Source organism: Phycomyces blakesleeanus, assembly GCF_001638985.1.
Source record: "Phycomyces blakesleeanus NRRL 1555(-) unplaced genomic scaffold PHYBLscaffold_15, whole genome shotgun sequence".
Lineage (NCBI taxonomy): Eukaryota > Fungi > Mucoromycota > Mucoromycetes > Mucorales > Phycomycetaceae > Phycomyces > Phycomyces blakesleeanus.
The window spans coordinates 668,152-688,794 of record NW_017265148.1 but is presented as its reverse complement, the minus strand read 5'-3'; the positions used below and the strand labels follow the sequence as shown (position 1 = coordinate 688,794).

The 20,643-nt window shown below is 37.7% G+C and overlaps 6 protein-coding genes across 6 annotated transcripts; 2 read left to right on the top strand and 4 right to left on the bottom strand.

The window, feature by feature from the left end:
• The first annotated feature begins 378 nt into the window (after positions 1–378).
• PHYBLDRAFT_125884 (hypothetical protein) lies at positions 379–2,368 on the top strand. Its single transcript, XM_018429065.1, has 5 exons — positions 379–535; positions 642–919; positions 1,011–1,698; positions 1,769–2,057; positions 2,117–2,368. Exons 1-5 carry the CDS (start codon positions 446–448, stop codon positions 2,332–2,334), a joined length of 1,563 nt encoding a protein of 520 aa, XP_018289696.1. The 5' UTR covers positions 379–445; the 3' UTR covers positions 2,335–2,368.
• A 132-nt stretch (positions 2,369–2,500) lies between these two features.
• PHYBLDRAFT_114295 (hypothetical protein) lies at positions 2,501–4,726 on the bottom strand (the record flags this gene model as incomplete). Its single annotated transcript, XM_018428386.1, has 1 exon — positions 2,501–4,726. One exon carries the CDS (start codon positions 4,724–4,726, stop codon positions 2,501–2,503), a length of 2,226 nt encoding a protein of 741 aa, XP_018289886.1.
• Positions 4,727–5,602: 876 nt separating this feature from the next.
• On the top strand, positions 5,603–6,997 carry PHYBLDRAFT_170314 (hypothetical protein; the record flags this gene model as incomplete). Its single annotated transcript, XM_018436312.1, has 3 exons — positions 5,603–5,639; positions 6,584–6,759; positions 6,821–6,997. The coding sequence occupies 3 exons, from the start codon at positions 5,603–5,605 to the stop codon at positions 6,995–6,997; spliced, it is 390 nt and encodes a 129-aa protein (XP_018289695.1).
• Positions 6,998–9,124: 2,127 nt separating this feature from the next.
• Positions 9,125–10,029, bottom strand: COX5A (cytochrome c oxidase subunit 5A COX5A). Its single transcript, XM_018429064.1, has 2 exons — positions 9,903–10,029; positions 9,125–9,701 (listed from the first exon to the last, which is right to left on the bottom strand). Exons 1-2 carry the CDS (start codon positions 9,982–9,984, stop codon positions 9,367–9,369), a joined length of 417 nt encoding a protein of 138 aa, XP_018289694.1. The 5' UTR covers positions 9,985–10,029; the 3' UTR covers positions 9,125–9,366.
• Positions 9,793–15,302, bottom strand: Dcl (dsRNA-specific ribonuclease III dicer; the record flags this gene model as incomplete). The annotated part of the gene is made up of 6 exons (XM_018443620.1): positions 9,793–10,412; positions 10,538–13,483; positions 13,546–14,265; positions 14,357–14,523; positions 14,590–14,817; positions 14,883–15,302. The coding sequence occupies 6 exons, from the start codon at positions 15,300–15,302 to the stop codon at positions 10,187–10,189; spliced, it is 4,707 nt and encodes a 1,568-aa protein (XP_018289885.1). The 3' UTR covers positions 9,793–10,186.
• A 1,000-nt stretch (positions 15,303–16,302) lies between these two features.
• Positions 16,303–18,392, bottom strand: PHYBLDRAFT_125872 (cytochrome P450 CYP5203). The gene is made up of 7 exons (XM_018429063.1): positions 18,288–18,392; positions 18,140–18,213; positions 17,899–18,058; positions 17,705–17,824; positions 17,086–17,607; positions 16,756–17,021; positions 16,303–16,658 (listed from the first exon to the last, which is right to left on the bottom strand). The coding sequence occupies exons 2-7, from the start codon at positions 18,207–18,209 to the stop codon at positions 16,501–16,503; spliced, it is 1,296 nt and encodes a 431-aa protein (XP_018289693.1). The 5' UTR covers positions 18,210–18,213; positions 18,288–18,392; the 3' UTR covers positions 16,303–16,500.
• Between the last annotated feature and the right edge of the window lie 2,251 nt (positions 18,393–20,643).

The window sequence follows — 20,643 nt, the reverse complement described above, 5'->3', positions numbered from 1 at the left end:
TGATGATATATTCAGTTTTGGCATTTCCAACAACACTTTAGGTCTTGAAGAAAACGATCGGAGTCCAATTGTTTTTTACTGTGTATAAGAAAAATACACCATAACCAATTTTCTAAAAAAATATATATATATACTTAAAAGGTGACCACTTCCCTTACACTACCATAAAAAGGTAAAAAGCAATTGGACTTTCATAGGGTTTTTAGAAAAATGAATTAAAATCTTAATCCATCAGGAACGTCTCAAATAAAAAAAAATGAAAGGAAAAAAGTCATTCTCTCAGCATCAAAAACCCAGCCACGTTACAAAGTCACAGTCTTTCTGACAAGGAGAAAAAAAATTTGGTCAAAGTGTTTTTTCTTTTTCCGCCCTCTTGGTCAACCTTGGACTTGTTGCTATTTCCCTTTTATTTAATATAGACTGTATAGAACGAAAATAAAAAAATATGGGAGATTATCAAAAAGTCGTTGTAAAGAAGTACCCAAAAGTACTATCAAAAAAGTCCTCAGAGGCTAAATACTGGAGACGCTTCAAGGTAAAGAAGAAGAAGGAGAGGAGGAGGAGCAAGAACAAGAATATTTGAAAGTTTAAATGCTAAAATAAAAATAAACTTGAAAATACAATAAAACATTACCCATTAGTCACCGATCCTCATCAAAGAGTATGCAAGCGTCTCATCCATATACTTCTCACCAGTTGCACCCTTTGATTTCGCTGTCACTGCATCAGCACGTGTCCAGATCTACTCGTCAAAGACACATCAGCCTAAAAAGACGATTTCACGATTCAAAGATATTGCCTATTCAGCATGTTTCCGCCCAGACGGAAAGCTAATTGTAGCCGGTGATGGCACTGGTCTTGTACAATTGTTTGACGTCAACTCCCGCGCTATTCTTCGTACATTCCGTGAACACACCATGTAAGATTCTTGATCAATGAGAATTGAAGACGAAAAAAAAGAAGAGCAAAGGAGAAATAACCACTATTGGATGTTTGGATTGGTATAATAGGCCTGTGCATGTTGCCCAATTCTCATCAAACAAGACAAATATTCTCTCCGCATCAGACGATCGTACTGTTCGCCTGTGGGATATTCCAAGTGAAAAGAGCATCAATGTATTCGAAGAGCACGAGGATTATGTTCGGACAGGTCAAGTTAGTCAAGACAACCCCAACCTTATTTTGACAGGCTCATACGATCAGACGGTCAAATTGTGGGATACTCGACAAAATGGATGTGCGATGACTATGCGCCATGGTGCACCCGTAGAGAGTGTGCTGATGTACCCCGGAGGAGGTGCTGTTGTATCCGCTGGAGGACCTACCCTCAAGGTTTGGGATCTGTTGTCTGGTGGAAGATGCATGCACGAAGTGTCAAACCATCAAAAGACCATTACCAGCATGTGCTTTGATGGATCTGCTTCACGTCTTATTACTGGTTCACTTGATCAGCATGTCAAGGTTTACAATGTTCAGGATTACAAGGTTGTTCACAGCGTAAAGTATCCAGCACCTGTCCTTAGTGTTGCTCTTTCGCCCAACGACACACATCTTGTTGCTGGTATGGCCAATGGTTTACTGTCAATTCGCCAGCGCCAGGTTAAGTCTTCGGAATCAGTGACCAAGAAGAAACAACAAGAATATATTCGGGATGGTACCTACAAGTACTTTATGCGTGGGCAGACAGGGGCAGAACAGGTATATTGAATTGTTTGATTTTGAGCTCTTAAGCCTTGAGACTAATATAAACATCTGCGTGGACTCGTAGGATGATTTTGCGGTAGAATACAAGAGACAGAACAGATTAAGCAAATACGACCAATTATTGAAAAAATTCCAATATGGTAATGCACTTGACGAAGTGTTGCGAACAAGTACAAAATCAACTGTGGTGGTTGTGGCTCTTTTGCAAGAGCTTATCCATCGTGATGGACTTAAGAGAGCAATCACAGGTCGAGATGATGTTTCGCTCGAACCCTTGGTGCGCTTTTTGGTTAAAAACGTTCACAATCCCAGATACACAAAACTAATTGTAGATGTTGCTGATGTTGTGATTGGTAAGCTGTGAATATAGGCTCCACACATAAATATTTACTAATACTTTTAATAATACTAGACGTCTACACACTTGTTTTTGGACAGTCTCCTTTGATCGACGATCTTATGAAGCAATTGTCAACCAAGGTCAAACAAGAAATCAGTTTCCAAAAAGATCTCACCCAAACTATTGCTGCTCTCGATATGCTTTTCACTCGCTCGGGCGTCAGCAGCAATGCCGCTGCATTAGCCCCAGCCCCAGCCCCAACCACCACTCCCACCCGTGTCTCTTCATAAAAAACGTAAATTTTAATAAAAATACAAAAATCTCAAAAATCCTATTGATTAAATCCTCTCATTCATTATCTATAAGACAGGTGTTTCGGGTGTATTATCTGTAGTAGTAGTAGGGGGAGCAATGACCTTTTGTGCACAAGTAAAAACAATGATATTAATATCAATATCAATTATGTTTAATTTTTTTCTTTGTTACCTTCTTGCGAACATATTCATCATAGACTGTCTTCTCCACAAATGGACGCTTGCCCAGCAAGTTTTCCACATCTTCACGTGTAATGACCTCTTTCTCCAATAGTAACTGTGCCACCTTTTCTACATCACCTCTCTTTTCTGTCAACAAGTCAACAGTACGCTTATAAGCATCTGTGATCAGACGACGAGCCTCGTCGTCAATCAAGGCGCCAGTCTGCTCAGAGTAAGGCTTCTGGAATTGCTGTTCCTGAGAAGGATCATGGAAAGACAAAGGTCCAACCTTGGTGTTCATACCGTAAGTGGTTACTTGGGCATAAGCAATCTTGGTGACCTTTTGGAGATCGTCACTTGCACCGGTTGTGATTGTGTCAAAGAATATTTGCTCTGCAACACGGCCACCAAGAGTCATACACATACGATCCGACAGCTGCTTCTCGGAATAAAGATACTGATCTTTGGGCAGATATTGAGCATATCCAAGGGCAGCAACACCGCGGGGAATAATGGAGACCTTGAGAAGAGGGTCAGCATGTTGCAAATACCAGCCAGCAACGGCATGTCCAGCTTCATGGTAGGCCACAGTCTTCTTTTCTTCTGGAGACAAAACACGCGACTTCTTTTCTAGACCAGCAATAACACGTTCAATGGCTTGCTCAAAGTCGGCTTCTTGAACCTCATCCTTGTGGTAACGAGCAGCAATAAGAGCAGCCTCGTTACAGACATTATGTATATCAGCACCGGAAAATCCAGGAGTGAGCGCAGCTAACTTGCGAGAAAGTTGTTCCATGTTTTCACTTGTCTTGATGGGCTTTAAATGGACAATGAATATCTGAGCACGGCCGGCAATATCGGGGCGGTCGATTGCGATATGACGATCGAAACGGCCAGGGCGCATCAATGCAGGGTCAAGGACGTCAGGGCGGTTAGTACCGGCCAAGACCACTACATGCTGATTCGAGGCAAAACCATCCATCTCAACCAAAAGCTGGTTGAGAGTGCTCTCACGTTCATCATTACCACCCATTTGCCCACCCTTACCACGGGCTTTTCCGATTGCATCAATTTCATCAACAAAGATAATACACGGAGCGTTCTTCTTAGCAGTCGCAAACAGGTCGCGGACACGCGAAGGACCCACGCCAACAAACATCTCCACAAATTCAGAACCAGACACGCTCAAGAAAGGAACACCAGCCTCACCAGCGGTTGCCTTTGCCAACAGAGTCTTACCGGTACCAGGGGGACCAGAAAGGATAGCACCCTTGGGGATTGTAGCACCTAAACGCTCGTAGAGAGCAGGGTTCTTCAAGAACTTGACAAACTCCATAATTTCTTCCTTGGCCTCATCTGCACCAGCTACGTCCTTGAATTTCACCTTGACGTCTGTCTCCTGGTTGAACATCTTTGCCTTGCTCTTACCGATGCCAAAGATACCGCCTTGTCCACCACCTCCAGGACCACGTTTGGTCATGTAGTAAAGCACACCGACCAGAATCAGAGTAGGCGCAAAATGGAGAAGGGTGTTTCCGAGGCTAATTTCGTCACGGTAAGATACAGGAATACGCTCGTTCGAGGGGATACCCAATTCATTCTGAGCTTCTTCAAGAGAACGTTCAAAGCTGTCGACTGAGCCAATTGTGAAATAAAATGTCTGTTGAGGCGATACACCAAGAGATCCGGCGCCAGGGTTAAGGTGGACTCGAACAAGGTTGCGGTTCAAGACAACAAGTTTGTCAACAAGACCCTTGTCAAGTAATTGGTTTCTGAATGCCTGCCAGGTTACTTCACGAGAATTGTCTGCAGGTGCCACCAGCTTCCAAACAAGCCAGGAACCAATTGCAGTACCCAACACAGTGTTAGTAGTAATTTGAATCTCGGGGGTTTTGTTATTCCCGTTACTGCTTCCATTTCCGCCGTTGCTTCCTCCGGTAGAGCTGTTCTTTGGTGGTTTAGGGATTTCTTCGGCAGATCGCTTACTGTGTTGTTTTGCAGCTTCATCGGCAGATCGCTTTGCCTCAGCCCCAGCACCCTTCCCAAAAAAGCCTTCGAAACCCTTAGGCACGTTAAATGGTTTGCCTTCGTCGTCTTTAGGCTTTTGTTCAGGCTTCTTCTCGGATGAGAAACGGCGAGTGCTGAATCGAGTGTTGTTAAGTAGACTTCCATTCTCGGGAATGCATCGTCTGGTGATTGTACGCATGCCTGCATCTTTTGCCGATCGTTGTCCGATCTGGCTAAGGCGTGAAAGCATGATCGATAAGGGATAGAAGTAAGATAGGTTGGACTGGAACCCAAACAATATAAAGACTTCTTTGGCTGTTTTCCGTTCCTTGTTTTATTGTCAAATTTCATTTCAGTTTATTTACAATTTTTAAACTTCGCTAGAATCATCTCTTCCAATCATTTTATTTTATTTATTAACAAATAAATATAAATAAATTAGAATACACAATGCTGGTGAAGGGGGGGGGGGGAGTGACTTGGCCCAAAGAAAATTTTCCATCTCCTTCAACCTACTCTTTCCCATCTTCCCATCTTCCCTTTCACTTACTTACTTTCTCAATATCTTTTCACCTTACTTACTTATTTCTGTATTATTAGCTTTAAATTTTAGTCATAAAAACAAATGTCATAGTTAAAATGCACACATTCGTTTAAATAAATATATATATATGCAGGTGAAAATAGTTTATTGTAAGTTTTTCTAGGTTTTGCGCACTATGGTATATAGGTAACCCAATGAGAGCGGAGGAATAATTGAAATGAAAATAAAAAGTAAACCGCCTAAATATGAGGGGGGGGGGGGGAATATGTAAAGAAATAAATAGAAGGGGGACTCAGTCGTATTATGCCATTCACCAGCTTACGAGGGAATTGTCGAGGGAATTGAAAGAAAAATTACTTTTCATAGTAATTAGAGGTGTTATCTAATGGAAAATTGAATATTTTATCAATTTTTAATGTAAACGGCGATTTAATATCCAATAATTGTTATACGTTTTTCTTAGTTGATGCGAGGACAAGTGCTTGCACCTCTGTCACATATTAAAATTGGAACGATACAGAGAAGATTAGCATGGCCCCTGCACAGTTGATGCGATTTAGTGGAAAATGTATGTGGAAAATTACGAATTTCCTAATTTTCCACTAACATTTTCCATTAATTATTTCCTCAAAATCAAGCTTATTCTCTCACTCTCAAATTAAGGTATAGGGTAGCCAGGAGTGTCTATTGTATATGTAATTAATTTATTCGATCTTTAAAGGTCGAATTTATTAAAAAAAAAGATTGAAATTTATGAGGATTTATTTTTCTTATATTTGATACAGTATGATGTTCTCATCAATTAATAGGTTTCCACAACTGCTGCCGGAGTGCTTTGTTTTTTACTGCGTTTGTCCAATCTTTATTTTTTAGCAGCCACACTTTTTCCATTAGATAACACCTCCTCTAATTTTTGTACAACTCTACAAATCTGAGTCCACAAACCTCTCTAATATTTACTTTGTCTAACTAACTTCTCTTTATCCAAATTCCATTCTCGTTTTGTCGACAAAATGTAAACATACTCTCTACAGTTACATTTTGGTTCGTCTAAGACATATTTTAGTTTGTTTCCCTCTCGAGTAGAAACACTTTACTGTAATGACTATGAGCGAGAAGTTTGAAAAAAGACTTGGTTTGGGCAACTAGTCTGTTGAGAGAGAAAGAGAAAGAGTTTTTGAGCTTAAGAAAGATGCTTTTTATTGATAAAAAATACTAGAAGTATTTATACTCTTTGGCTAATGATTCATAGAACATATCAAACACGCATCGTCAACAGAGACGAAATGGAAACAAGGAGAAGAGTTTAAACTGGGGACCAAATACAAACAATACAAGTGCAAAAAATACTCGTGATTACACAGGTTGGAGCGTCGCTTTATCCTTGGCCATAACAATACAAAGAAACTTCAAACAGTTCTCTAATATTCTTGGTATAAAAATCGGTGTAAATCAAATGCTCAAATGTCTTTATTTCTTTTCTGATTCCAAAACTGATAAATACTTTCATAGTCTATATTACAATCGCCAATCAGAATAACCGTTTTAAAAAAATAAACTTTGGTTTTATCAAACTAATGGAGTTCAATCAAGCAATTCCGGCTATTAAACAGAGCTCGCTTACCAATATGTTTGCTGCGCAAAACGGGAACCAACGTCATCCTTCATTCCAGCGGCTACAATCACAAGTATAATCGTTGTTCTGTTTACAATGTGTGATTGATATAACTCTTTCACACATATGTACAGGTAACTTCAATAATTTTAATTTATTTTGATTCGTATCAATACACTACGGGAAAAAAAGAGGTGCTTCCGGGGGTTCATTGGGGGTCCGCTCAGGAGGTCGTCCAGGTGGGTGTTTTTCGCCTACCCACTTTTTCACCTCCTGCCTGTTATGGATTAGTTTATAACTCCGCTCTTTAACAAATAACCGCCAGAGAAATTTCTTGTGTAGGAATATAGATGTACCTTACATGCCCATATATAGATACAATTATCTGCGATAAATTCTGATCGAAATAAATCACGGATTTAAAAATGCGTTTTCAAAAAAAAATGGTTCAAAAAAAATTGTGTTTCAAATAAATTGGTTTTTATTTTTTGTTTCAAAGTAGAAAAAAATGCTAAGCTATAGCTACACCATATAATTTATGAGCAGAAATATATAATAAATTAAATCTAGTTATTCTAAGCTAAAGATAGGGTCATGGAGTCTATATCCCTTATAATTCTTGAAGACAAAAGCACCTAAGAGCACCCGTAATAGTGGAGTACAAGAACAATCTAGTAAAATATAAATATGAATGAGTATTTCCAGCTTAAAAATATAAGTCAAATGAAAGCTTACCTTTGAGTTTGCCGAGATGAATTTCATAAAAGTTAGAATCTCTACAAGTAAAAATGAATAAAAGATGGTTAGTATTCAATTACTTTGTAAACTAGATGTGCAGGTATTACCTCAACTCATTTTGACCAGATGATGAAAAGGCTAATTGTCAGCTAATGAGACCCAAGATGAATAACTGCATTACAAAGTACAATATTGCTTTTTTATTATACATACCTCAAAAACAAGAATATATAGACACGTTTCCTAAAAAGATAATATACTATATGTAAAAACACATAATGAACAAACTTTTGTCGGTAAAGTAGAGTAAGAAACAACGCGAAGTCATTCTCTCTCGGTTTGCCTTATTTTTATAAGTTAAAGAGGTATGTTCTAATAGCAAATAATTGAAATTACAGCTGTAACTTATTAAAAAAAATATGTGTATATATTTATATCTTCATTGGGTTGAGTTGTGCCTTAGAAGGTTGCCTTTGCTAGGCATTCTTTACTAATATTATGTAAGAAACAAAAAAAATCGTATATTTTTTCTTATTTCAAATTTTGACAAAGTCGTTTTATATGCTGAAAATCGTTGCCTTTACCAAATTTTAACAGAATTATTTTTTCATTACACAATACAGCCTCCGCATTTCCTTATTCAATGTTTTGTCTTACTTGAACAGCTTTTTGTTGTGATCAAAAAAGTTTGAAGTAGGACCAAACCTTCTTTCCTCCTTTATTTGGAAGAAAAAATATTCAACTCACGAAATTATAGAAAGAAAAATTCTCTAGGCCAATAATATTGTTTGGGTACCATACCCACCATATTTGGCTTCCAATTTTTGTGGTGGTGGAATTTTCTGCTTCATTTTGATTTTTTTGGTGATTTTTTAATTATTATAGGCCAAAAATGAAGTCACAATTACAAAAAACACCCCTTTTTTCCCGTAGTGATATGTCCCATAATTCGAAAAAATAAGGCGCATTTTTGGGATTTTTTTTCAATGTTCTTTTATATTTAAACAAAAAGTTGAGTATACATTATAAAAGAATAGTGTCAGAACGTTTAATGGGTTAATAGCCTAATAATGCTTTTCTGTGCGGTTTATTTGAAGAAAAAATCCATTCATAACGGTCAGGAACTCTTAAAGATGCGACTAATCTTTTCGAATTGTGCGACTTTTATAGTGTTTTACTGTATTTGTAGATCTTTTCCTACAGTGGTAGTTGGCAGTAGAGAGCTTATCAAAGGGAGTTTAGTGAAACAAAATAAACCAATATCTTTACCTCGTTAAAAACGCCTTTCCATTTTCCCATTTATGACACCTGATTTTCATCCCAACACGCCTAGTCAGAGAATATTATTTGACTCATCCTAATTAAATACTGAGTGCAGCTCTATTGTCTTGAGAACGCATCCTCTTAAGTAGTCGCTTATTGTCCTTCGTTACCATGCCTTCAATTGGGATAATAGCCCTTATTAGCTAGTAACACCTCTCTAAACGCTTAAAGCTAGAAGATATTTCCTTATTCTAAAACTGTAGCTAGCTACTTTGCCTCACTCAAGTACTTTACGTGTTACTACAATATCATTCTTAATTGACCAAATATATCGATTTTGATTGGCTACGACATTGTTTGTTGGAACAATTGTATACACTTACACTGATAAGATCGACATATTGAAAACACACATACACACATACACACACTTCTTTTATACAACTTTCATCCAATACTTTTTTCATCCTTTCTTTTTTTAAAAAATATGACAGCAATTGTTGATGGATATTGCGATCTTTGTTGAGGAATAAACGCTTATCTTTCTAATCACAAAAATGCCCAAAAACCTTCTGTTGTTGGAAATGGACGATTCTTTTCGGTTTGGTTTGGTTTGATTTTTGGTTTTTTTCTTTTCTTTTTGGTATGCAAACTAAGCATTCTAACACCTTTAATTTGTTTAGAAGCCCAACTCCTCCTTGGTGAGAACACCCAATTCCTGCTTGAGAGGTGCGAGCTCCTTGAGGTACTCCTCGTACTGCTTCTCACTCTCGACCTTCTCCTTAAGACCTTCGAAGATACGGACGGCAGTGGCATAATCATTAACGCGACGGGAGGCTTTGAGGGCAGCCTCGACAACACTGGGAGCAGGGACAAGATCGTAAGCGAAAGCGTTGTTCAAACCACGCTGAAGTTCGAACAAATCCTCAACGCCATCGAAGAACTTGACGTAACGCTCGGTGTAAGCCTCGAAGCTCTCGTCCTCATGGCCAGAGTAGAAACGCTTACCCATGACTATGTCGTTATATAAAAATAAAAATAAATTGGTTAATCAATGAATTATATATATATATATGTTTGTTTGTATAATTATATATATATATGTATATATTGAAAGCCTCTATTCTTTTATTGTGTAAAGAAAGGTTTGAATTTTTTTTTCGTGCGTTTATATATTCGTGGGTTCTAATCAAGTAATTATGGTATTTAATTTACCCTGGGCAATAGGTCTAGAGACAGTAACCGAGCGAACGGCAACAGCACGGGCAGCAACACCAGTAAAAGCAGCGCGAAGCATTATGGAAATGGGTGGTTAAAAAAAATAAATGTAAGAGACAAGGGGAAAAACAGTTGTATAAAACAAGCACACAAGAAAAAAGGCGAGCCCGCCAGAAGAAAATTTTGCCGCATGGGTTGGAATGAGATGCTGACGTCAATGAAATCTCCGCAATCAATTCCCTTTCTTTCTCTTTTCTTTCATTCATTCCGTTTCTTTCTACTTAGTCATCATCTTCTTCTACTTGCATCTGTCGACGCAAACCGATGCTACAATTACACACGCGCTTCAACAAGTCGGGTTCGTCTTTTAGACGTTCGTTGGCTTTTGCTGCTGCAAAACGACGCGCAGCCTTAACATTATCAGCAGCACCACACGCAAGGGGCTTGTCGTGCAAGAATATTACACATTTTTGACTTTTTGGACCGGTACCTGTCGAGGTATGGTTACTAAAAAACACAAAAACGTAAAAATACACAAAGCTATATTAGTTTATCATTTTTCTTTTATATCTTCTGTTTTTAGGTGGTTTTCTAGATATATACATATATAATCAAAAGTATAAGCAATTTACCGTAGCATAAATCCTTCGCAGCCAAATTTCTGCAAATCTGTAGTAAATTGCCGAAGTGGGTGGATTCGAATAAGTTCAGGTGTAACATACTTGTCGAAAATAGGTCTGATCCACAGATCGAATAGTTTTTCCACTGGCTCGAGATTGAAACCTGCATCAACAAACACAGCTCCAAGCATACTCTCCACAATATCGGACAAGACTTTAGGAATACTAAAGTCACGCCAATACTCTCCTACGGCTTCACCCTTCTTCTTGAGATCATCAACTTCAGATACAAAGTGCTCAATTGCTCTGATAAGACGGCTTGAATAATGAATAATGTGTTTGTGCATCCCAGTTTCAATGCAAATAATACCAAGTACATGGTTATTTACGCATGAATCTTTGATGTCGGTAATCATACCAGGATCGAATGTAGGGTATTTTGTAAACAGGTATCGGATTACCAAAAAATCGAGAATAGCATCTCCAAGGAATTCCAGGCGCTGATAACAAGGAGCAGTTGAATTGGGAAGACTGGCATGAGTCAGAGCCTCAACTAACAACAAAGGCTGCTTAAAAGTATATCCTGCCGCCTCATACACTTTTGGCAAATTAACAGATCGCAGGGCCTTAATCTCTGCTCTTGCAGGAACTGATTTACGACTATCGATATAAGTTGGAAGAAAGTCGCCCCACTTTTTCATATCATCAAACGGAATTTGCATCGCAATAGCTGTTTCTAGACCACCCTCTAGACCACTACTCAGATATGCTGCTCCTAGCGTGGCTTCCACCACATCAGCTAATGTCTTATCAGATAACATGTGTGTCTTAGTCTCTTTGAGAGTGTCTGGGGTATCCGACTTGGCTACAAAGCCATGAGGGCGCCAATATCGACGATTGAAAGCTTGGCTGGTCACATAACGATATATTTTCAATCGTTTGGCAGAACGATACAATGCTCGGTTACAAATTACTCTAATACGCAAACAATGCAATTCACCCTCGTGGCAAAATGGAAAGTTGATGTACAATCGAATCGTCGCAATAAACTTTAGCAATGAATCACCAAGTGTTTCAAGGCGTTCATAGTCCATCTTCATGCTTGCAGAAGGGGCTGTGTAAGCTTCGAGCATCTGAATGTCTGTGATCGGTATTTTGTATCTTTCGCGCGCTTCATTCGCAAGAAGGAATGAATCCAACCGTGTCATTAACGAAGGGATTAACATCATCGACTGGTACACACTTGCACTGATGGGTACTTTGTGACAGAATTCGGGGATTACATAGTTTGCAGTTCTACCCTTTTGCTGGGCCATCATACCGACCGTTGGCTGCAAGTAATTCATCATCTTACTCACTTTCTGGACGCTTACTAGCGGCTGTTCAGGTAAAGTTACGTGAAGGTCGTGCTCCTTTTCATAATATTCTTCAAATGTGGTGTACCCAGCCTCTCGGTTTTTTCCTTCAGTGGGTGGTATATCGGATTGGGGCCGCATTTCATGAACAACCTGTCTCACAAAGTAACGGCGGTTACCATCAGCTGGGTCAGTTATGATTGAATCATCCAGTGTCAGATCAGAGGAATTAGTCAGATCGATCTTTGAATCCTTTTGTTCGACTGTTCGTTTAATTTCTTCCCAATCGATCTTGTCTTGACATGCTTTTAGTGTCGATAAATCTTCGGCAATTTCTTGATCGTTGTACACAGTAAGAGGAATAATAAAATAAGGGAAGTTGCGAACTTGGCATACGAATTCCTTGTTCGTGACAGCGGCAGATAATTTGAGATTGTAGTGAGAGAGGGCAAGGATAGTATCAGTATCATAATCCACGGACTCCTCTAAAGGACGCACTATTGCAGTAAATGTTTCGCCTTTCGAGTACAGCTCTATTTCGGGTAAGTCGGGAAATGGCTTCCAAGTCAAAAGACACATGCGACGTACATGACCTTCAAACATTTGTCCTACGTTAACTTCTATCACCGAGAACCACAGTGTAAACGGACCGTCGTCTTCTTCTTCTAGAATGGGAAGGATCAGCTTTGGATCGACACCTTCCTCTGGCTGGTTTTCAGGGTTTAGTAAACCATCTACATCTTCAATCTCGTCGATAATCAATGGCATATGGGACAAACCACTCTTTTTCTTTTTCTCAGGTTTAATTCTTGGCTGAAGGTTTACAAGAGCAGTTTCGGGATTAGTATCGAATACAGCATCATCTTGGGGATCAGAGGGTTTGAGTTCTTCATCTTCAAGTTCTAGTTCTTCCACAATCGGTTTCCAGAACCTGGGTGTTCGTTTCTCGTACACTCCGCGCCTTCTACGACTACCGACTACCAATCCGTTCTTGTCCAATAATGGAGCCATCTCACCCAATAACTCACGCTTTGGATTATTTGGCAGCAAGTGATCGTTAAAGGCTTTGGCTTCAAACAGCAGGATACATGTCTCTAGGGCGGCTAGCTTTTTTGCAGTTGTTTTTGTTTGTGTCGGTTGGGATGTTGCGCCTGTGACAACCGCATTGGTGGGTAAGTGTACAATGCACTGGAACCCATCGGAAGTAGACGTAATCTCAAAAACCGGTTTGAGTAAAGAGAATTGATCAGATGGTAAGGTACCACAATAACGATGCAATAATGGCACAGCAGATTCCATTGTAATCATTGCACCCGTCGCGGGCACAATAAACACCTTTTCACAGTCCTCATCTTCTGAGTCGTCCGAGTCTCCACTATCATCAGTTAGTGGCATGCCCTGGAGGAACTTGTTGGCTACATTTCTATCCTCCGGTAACATTCTACAAAAATCTTTCATTTCGTTTTCAAGGTCACGGAATCTACTCAGCATTCCACGTTGTCCCATGTTAGACTCGTCAGTGAGAATTATATACTTCGAATCCGGTTTTCTAGCACGTCCGCGCGACTGAATATACGCAATAAGGGTGGTGAAAAAGTCGAAGCTGTCAATAAAACATAGTTTAAAATTTTGATTTTTTTTCAAGTACGTTAGTCTAGTATTTACCGGATTACGACGTTGCAAGGTTGGATGTCTAGTCCTTCTTCGGCCACATTAGTAGCAATCAATAAGTTAAGCTCACCTGATCGAAATTTTTTTATCATTCTGTTTTGATCTTGGTATCTCATTTTGGTGTCGCCTTCTTCAGAACTACCGTGGCCGATTAAAAGATCACATCTAAATATCTTGAAAAGATCAATTGATTTGATCAATAAATTCAGAGCGATTGCCGTATGTCTTCGTTCTACAAAGATGATTCCACAGAATTCAGGGAGGTGTTGAAGAACTTTTAGGAGCTGAAGAAGCTTCATTGTCTTCGGAGTAAATATACGTTTGTTGGTAATATCAGGATTTGATGGTGCTTCAGCCAATGATAGCTGATAAATCTCATATAAAGCTTGATCGTCATCACACAAGTTTTCTCTGGGTTGACCTTTTGTATCTAACAGCATTTTATCCACCATGTTTTCAAGAATACTTTGCCACAGTCGGTCTCCGCACCATGGACCAAGATGATCTGCTACTTCAGTAGTAACTTGAAACACTCTTTCAAACCGTTTAATGTGGCTCAACTTTTCGCGTGCACGTCTTGTCAATTCTGTTGGCGGGAAACCAGGCGATGGGCTAAATGATGCCTCATATTCGTCAGGTAGCTTTATGGCTGTCTGGAGCTCTTCTAGATTTGCAGCTGTGTAGATTCGACTGTTCAAGTTCTGTTCGAGCTGCCTTTGTTTTTTATCAATCAGTTAATATGTTAGTAATTTAATAAATGCATTGGTATTTTACAAGAAAATAAATTAATAAAAAAAAACCTTACGTTGCACTAAAGTACACGCCTGTCTTTGAATGCATTGGAGAGGCCGTCATTCCAAAAATCTTTGGCCGTTCATCAGCTCTGCACCGGTCATAAAACTCTCGCATAATAAGATTGTAGGGATGTTTCTTTGTAGCATGATGGCATTCATCAAACACAATCAAATTTACCTGAAGGATTTTTCCCATTTTTTTTTAGTACAAAGCCTGGGTAAATTTGTGATTAGAAATACTTACACTGTTCAGTGTAATAAATCCATGTCGCAATGTATCCAAGAATATCTGGGCTGTCATTACGCACACGTCGCTTTCTTCATAAATTGTCTTCCATTTTTTCTCAGACCAATTATCTACGTTCATTTCGCCACACATTTGTTCCAATACCACATCACAGTTTGCTTTAATCACTTCAGACTGCTGGAAAACAAGTGGTACTCGATCCACAAGAAAGAACGCAAGTTTTGTCTAGTGTTTTAACGGACAAATAAATATGCAGGATCCCTAAAGTATTGTTCTTTGTTTTGTTTTACCGAACGTCTTGTCATACGAGCTTCGCGCTCTCTTGCTGCAATCTCCTTAATCAGCATGACAGAAATAAGTGTCTTTCCACTTCCTGTGTCTAGAACAGCAATAACATTATCCTCCAACGCTCGTTGGTAAAGTTCAAATTGGTATTCGCGAGGGCACATCATTGTTATGAGCTTATCATCCTCGCCCTCATTTTCTTCAAGATCTTCATCGAGATCAAACTCTTCTTCTGCTTCGATCTCTTCTGCAAATTTTGTCTTCGAATCAGGTGTGGCATCGAGGAATTCAGGATCTAGATATTTTAGAAGCCGTTCCTGGCCATGATCATTCATATCATTCACAACTGGTTCTGGAGCGACATAGGCAATTGAGTCGCCATTATCTTCGTCATTGAAGACTATGCTCTCTGCTGCTACTGCCATGGAACTGTAAGATAGTGAATAAAGGCGCAGCTATTATTTTGTACAAGTCAGAGACATTTAAATTCACTAGGCCAATAATTTTACCTGCGTTGAATGAAACCAGTCCTTTTTTTTTAAAAAAATAAATAATAATAATAATAATAATACAATAGGCCTTTGTGAATTTGGATTTTCAATTTGTCACATAAACTCAATGCCTTGGAGAGGAAGAGCGACGTTACAGCACCACCCAAAATCTACAGGTATGAACTAATACTGTTTTGTAGAAAAGCTATCAAACGTTAATAATTATCAATGGAATTTTCAGCTAATCATTTTACTTTATTCTCTTTTCTAAATCGATGCTATTAAAGCAGCGAAAATATATAGAGAAGTATAAGTCGAATATAAGCTTATAATTACGCAGAGAAAATTTGATTATACATCTTTATATACATTGTTTTCCTATTTATATATCAAATTTAACTCGAACATAAATTCTAGCCACACAAGTTTTAATAATAATAATAATAACAGTAATATATATATATAAGTTATAATTATTTTATAGTCAAAAGAGACGAGCATTTTGATTGAATCAATGACATGCATTATTATTTGTTCGTTTAGGAATAGCACTGTTGAACATAGTATTTAGGTAATGAGTAGTTCTTTAAAAGAAACTTTGAAATTCTCAAGCCAGTTCCTCATTTAGCTAGTATTATGTACAACTTCACAAATCTGGATCCACAAAGGTTTGGCACAATAGGCGTTTATCTAGTTGCGGTCAACCGGTATTTCTTTGTAGTCAACCGGGTTTCATTTAAATTTACATACAATATTTTCATTCCATAAAAGGGTAACACATCAAAGTACAGTACTTACACGTAGGGCACTTGTAAGAGAAAGTGTGATGTTTTTCTAAATTCATTTCTACTTTTATAAAGGTTTAGCCAAAAGATGTGCAATTTACGATATTAATCCAGAAATATTAAAGCTCTTGTATGTGTGTATGTGTGTATGTATATATATTATTTAAATTTATTTTGGGTATAATGAATGTGTATGTCTGTGTGTATGTCTGTGTGCTCTAAAAGAGATGAACTAATGATGAATTCGTGGTGAGATAAAAAGATAAGGGCAGCTTATTAAGGTTGTACAAAGTATAAAGTGTTTTTTGTTTTGTTAAAATTACTACATATCTTATGTACATCTTCCTTTACTGTCGTTTAGAGACACGGACAAGCATGCCATTTTTCATGGGTAACGTTAAAGAGGTCTGATAAGTAATAACCTGTCCAGGAAGTAACGAAAGTCTGTAACGCTTTAATAAAAACGCAATTGCAATCAATGCTTCCAGTGTTGCGAGATTTTGTCCTATATATATATATATATATATATATAATACAAATAAGTACTAGTAATATAATTTCTTCAAAAGGGTAAAATTACAGACGCTTTATCAATACTTTACCCAAACACACTCTAGGCCCACCATGGAACACCGGCCACTGTCCTTGCGATTCCCGACGCAATTCACCCTCTGGCGTAATCCAACGTTCTGGATTGAAGCAAGATGCATCAGGACCCCACACAGCTGTACTACGAGCTTGAGCGTAAGGGGACCATCCGACATAATCTCCTTTACAAACAGGTGTTCCGTCGGGCCAGATATCATCTTCCAGAGCATACTTTTGGTTTTCAGGAACTGATGGGTAAAGTCGCAATGTCTCGTGGAACCTAATCAATATATCAGCTTAAGCACAAATATCTAGTAAAGTAGAAGCCTTTATTGCATACTTACACTGCATGTGCATATGTCATGGTTTTAACAATTTCATAAAGTTGCTGGGCGTCGTGTTCCTTTTCGTTTCCAATTTTTTCATTAATTTCTCTTAATAATTTTTCTTCTACACGAGGATGCAATGCCAGATTGTAGAATGTCCATGATAAAGCTTGAGCAGTGGTGTCTCGCCCAGCAATGATAAAGTTGAGCACAATGTCCCGAAGCTCCGTCTTACTCAAATCTTTTCCATTTTCATTTTTGGCCCCCATAAACCGAGAAAGAAGATCCGTCGGCATTTCTCCTCTGGCCAGCTCTTCGCGGCGTTGGTTAATGACATTTGATGCAAAGTCATCAATAGTCTGAACATGTTGTTGGATTGACTTTTCCCATGGTCTGAATATGCTGCGAAAAGTATTTGTGATCCCAATAAATGGGTTTGTGAAGCGATCAAAAGAATACTGCTGAGATTTGTCAAAAGATACTGCAAATGGAACCTCGCCTTGTGTAGTAAGTGCTTTTAGGTCAACTCCGAACCCAAGACTTTGATTTTAACATATTTACGCAAAACGGATAAAATGAATATGTATCTATCGATCATACTGATTCATGACTTCTCTCTCTTTTCTTTGTAACTTACAGTATAAAGGAGTCAAGAGTAAATCTAAACATGGCATCATGGAAGTCAATGGGAAGATCTTCTTCGATGCTCTTGTCAAATATTGACTCACACATAGTATCAATCTTGCTAACAAATACGCTGATTTTTTTATTTGATTTTTTTGGTTAGATGCCTAATAAAACCCCATCTTTCAGTTTTTCTTCTTATCTTACTCTGTAAACTGATCCCTAAAATTCTTGACATTGAATATATGACTGGCGACCTTGCGTTGCCATCTCCACTGTTCACCATCAGCATTGAATATTCCATGACCCAATAAATGTTCTGTTGCATAGCCAAAATGCGGGCCTTTAACATAATTTGTAAAGTTTGCTATATGAACAGTGATGAAAGATGCCATCATATATATATATTAGCTTTTTGTCGATGTTTCTGTTAATTTTACAAGTTTACTTTTCAGTATATACTCTATGTTTTGAGGATCAATCGTCGCGATGGAAAAAGGAAGACCCAAGGATGGCATAGCCCTTTTTTTTTTTGGAAATGAATAGATGTAATTAAACCTTTAATACGTCGACATTTTCTTGTTGCAAAATCTTACCCTGTTAAGGTCCCTATTTCTTGGAAGAAATCTATCTCAAAGTCATGAATCTGAAATTTATTCTTCAACAGCTCCAGTAGATGCCCAATGATTGGTGCTCCAGCTCTATAGACGATGCCACTGCGAATTCCGGTAAATACAGGACGGTCTGGATATGCAATAGCCAACAACGAGATGGCTATGGCGGCTCCGCCTACTAGTCCAATATTTTGCAAGATATTAATGTTTGAGTTCTCGACAAGGGATAGAACTCCTTCCATGGTAATATTTAGGGAAGTGTGGTGAGAAGAAATAATTAAACAAAAGGAAAGTGGTTTTTATTGAATACAAAATCAAGGCTTTTATAAAGAAAAAATAATAAAATGTGGCCTGAGATAAGACCAGTTTGGCCTCTCTCTAAGTTTCTTTTTGGTAGGGGAGTATCTTTTGATTTATCTCTCAGAATGTGCTTCTCAGCAATGTAATCAACTTGAGCCGTTGCTTTGTCATTCGTGTCAGGTTTATCTTTAAATTTGATGTATATGAAACCTTTTCTTATGCCCATACTTGGAATAAAGTGTTCCATAAAAGCACAAATTTACTGTGCTCCTAAACCCGCCATTCGTAAAATACAATAGTGGCTTGAATAAGTAGGATCTTAATTTATCAAGAGCATGTCACAGTAAAGGCAGTAAAAGAAAAATTACTTTAAGACATGTCAAAATTACTTCATTCCAGAGAAGACAGTTAAAGGGAATTCAAACTAATGCAATTGCGAGATATGGACCCAACTTTCTAAAAGGCAGACCTTCAAGCAAAAGATTATATACTTTGCATACGTACTTTTGAAACCTAGTAAGTAGGAGGGAGAGGAGAAATATAGAGAGCGAGATATAGTGATATGAAGCAAGAGAACATAAGGGTTCATCTGATGCTCATAGCGGTAATAGTAGGGATATATGTCTTCAAATAGCAATGTATAATTTATGTACGCAGAATTTTATATTGTACTCCTTATTAATTGCAATAAAGCCAATCATCCCATTTTGTACGTGCAATTTATTGATCTTTACCCCTCCCCTCCAAAAAACTATGGGCGCAAAAGGGGTGCAGTAATTGAAATTCACGGCTTTTATAGCAGTTATGATGGGAGATATATAGTCTTACTAATTGATATTCACAATTAGCGATCAAACTTGTTTCTGCCCAACGACATTCTTTTCAAAGAACCAAAATGTTTGTATTGAGTAGGCCTTTTTATATATCGTTGATAGTTGTCAATAAGAGTATGATATATCAAGAGTACACCTATTATTTACTTGACTTAACAAAAAGTTCATTATACCTTATTGAGATGTAATTGTTTGTCCCTCTCTATGTATTTTTACGCCCATTTCTTATAAAGCCATTTTTCAAACTAACACCTTTATTCACAGACAATCTGTGGCAAACAAGGATTTAACTTTTATTTTCCAATACCATTGTTCTATTTATAGGGATCAAGGTTATCTTTATGGAATTTTTATACCAGCCCAATCTTAATGTCACACATATGCTGGATATCTGATTTTGCCACCTCGTTCTATGATACTTGTAAATCCATAAATACCAAGGCTAGACTATAAGTTGCTTTATTATATAATTCTCGAATATAATTACGAAGAATGCTGATGTTCACCAAATTAAACCGCTTTTTTTTTCTCCCAAATTTACAAGCAAAAAAAAACAACAACAACAGAGGGTGATATATATATATATATGTATTTCCTTTCTTTCAAACTGATATACAAAAGGGAAAAAATAATAAAAAAAAGTCATTTGAAATTATGCATTTTTTTATTTTTCTAAACAGATAACCATGTTAGTTTGATACTGATATTTCTTTAACCACTGTAAAGCTGTAGCATGCAGCTATTTTTTACTATATGATATATTTTGAATCGCACGGAAGAGGAATTTCTTTTGGGAATACATATAAAATACATTTTATATTATTATATAAAATGCCTTCATTCAATTAAGATCGACATTTAATTACGATTATTACCGCGGGGAGGCTTTTTTTTTTGATCTACAGGGATGTCAAATATCTAACTGCAAATATTTTCTTTGATTTACATTTAGTTCTGTCAGTCTATATTTCCTTCATATTATCCTGAGGTACTCGAATAATATAATAATAAACTATTCTACTTATAGATAATATAGTTACTTTTAAATTTATTTGATAGTACCTTTATTTTGAGAAGTAACCAAAGTGAATTTTCACACAATTGACAAGAACTCTCGCTTTTTTTTGGCAGATAATTTCTATTTGATCTGCTTGTTTGTTTAGTTTCAATAATATCTTATAATTGCTCGTTTCAAAAGTGTTTTT

What these genes read in the sequence shown, in the direction of transcription:
- PHYBLDRAFT_125872 (XM_018429063.1), bottom strand. Translation starts at nt 18,209, where the DNA reads ATGCCATCCTTGGGTCTTCCTTTTTCCATCGCGACGATTGATCCTCAA. An exon ending in CATAGAGTATATACTGAAAA is followed by an intron (nt 18,059 to 18,139) that starts GTAAACTTGTAA and finishes CTGTTCATATAG; the next exon opens with CAAACTTTACAAATTATGTT. An exon ending in ACTCTTGACTCCTTTATACT is followed by an intron (nt 17,608 to 17,704) that starts GTAAGTTACAAA and finishes TTAAAATCAAAG; the next exon opens with TCTTGGGTTCGGAGTTGACC.
- COX5A (XM_018429064.1), bottom strand. Translation starts at nt 9,984, where the DNA reads ATGCTTCGCGCTGCTTTTACTGGTGTTGCTGCCCGTGCTGTTGCCGTT. An exon ending in CTCTAGACCTATTGCCCAGG is followed by an intron (nt 9,702 to 9,902) that starts GTAAATTAAATA and finishes ATAACGACATAG; the next exon opens with TCATGGGTAAGCGTTTCTAC.
- PHYBLDRAFT_125884 (XM_018429065.1), top strand. Translation starts at nt 446, where the DNA reads ATGGGAGATTATCAAAAAGTCGTTGTAAAGAAGTACCCAAAAGTACTA. An exon ending in AATACTGGAGACGCTTCAAG is followed by an intron (nt 536 to 641) that starts GTAAAGAAGAAG and finishes ATTACCCATTAG; the next exon opens with TCACCGATCCTCATCAAAGA. An exon ending in GGCAGACAGGGGCAGAACAG is followed by an intron (nt 1,699 to 1,768) that starts GTATATTGAATT and finishes GTGGACTCGTAG; the next exon opens with GATGATTTTGCGGTAGAATA.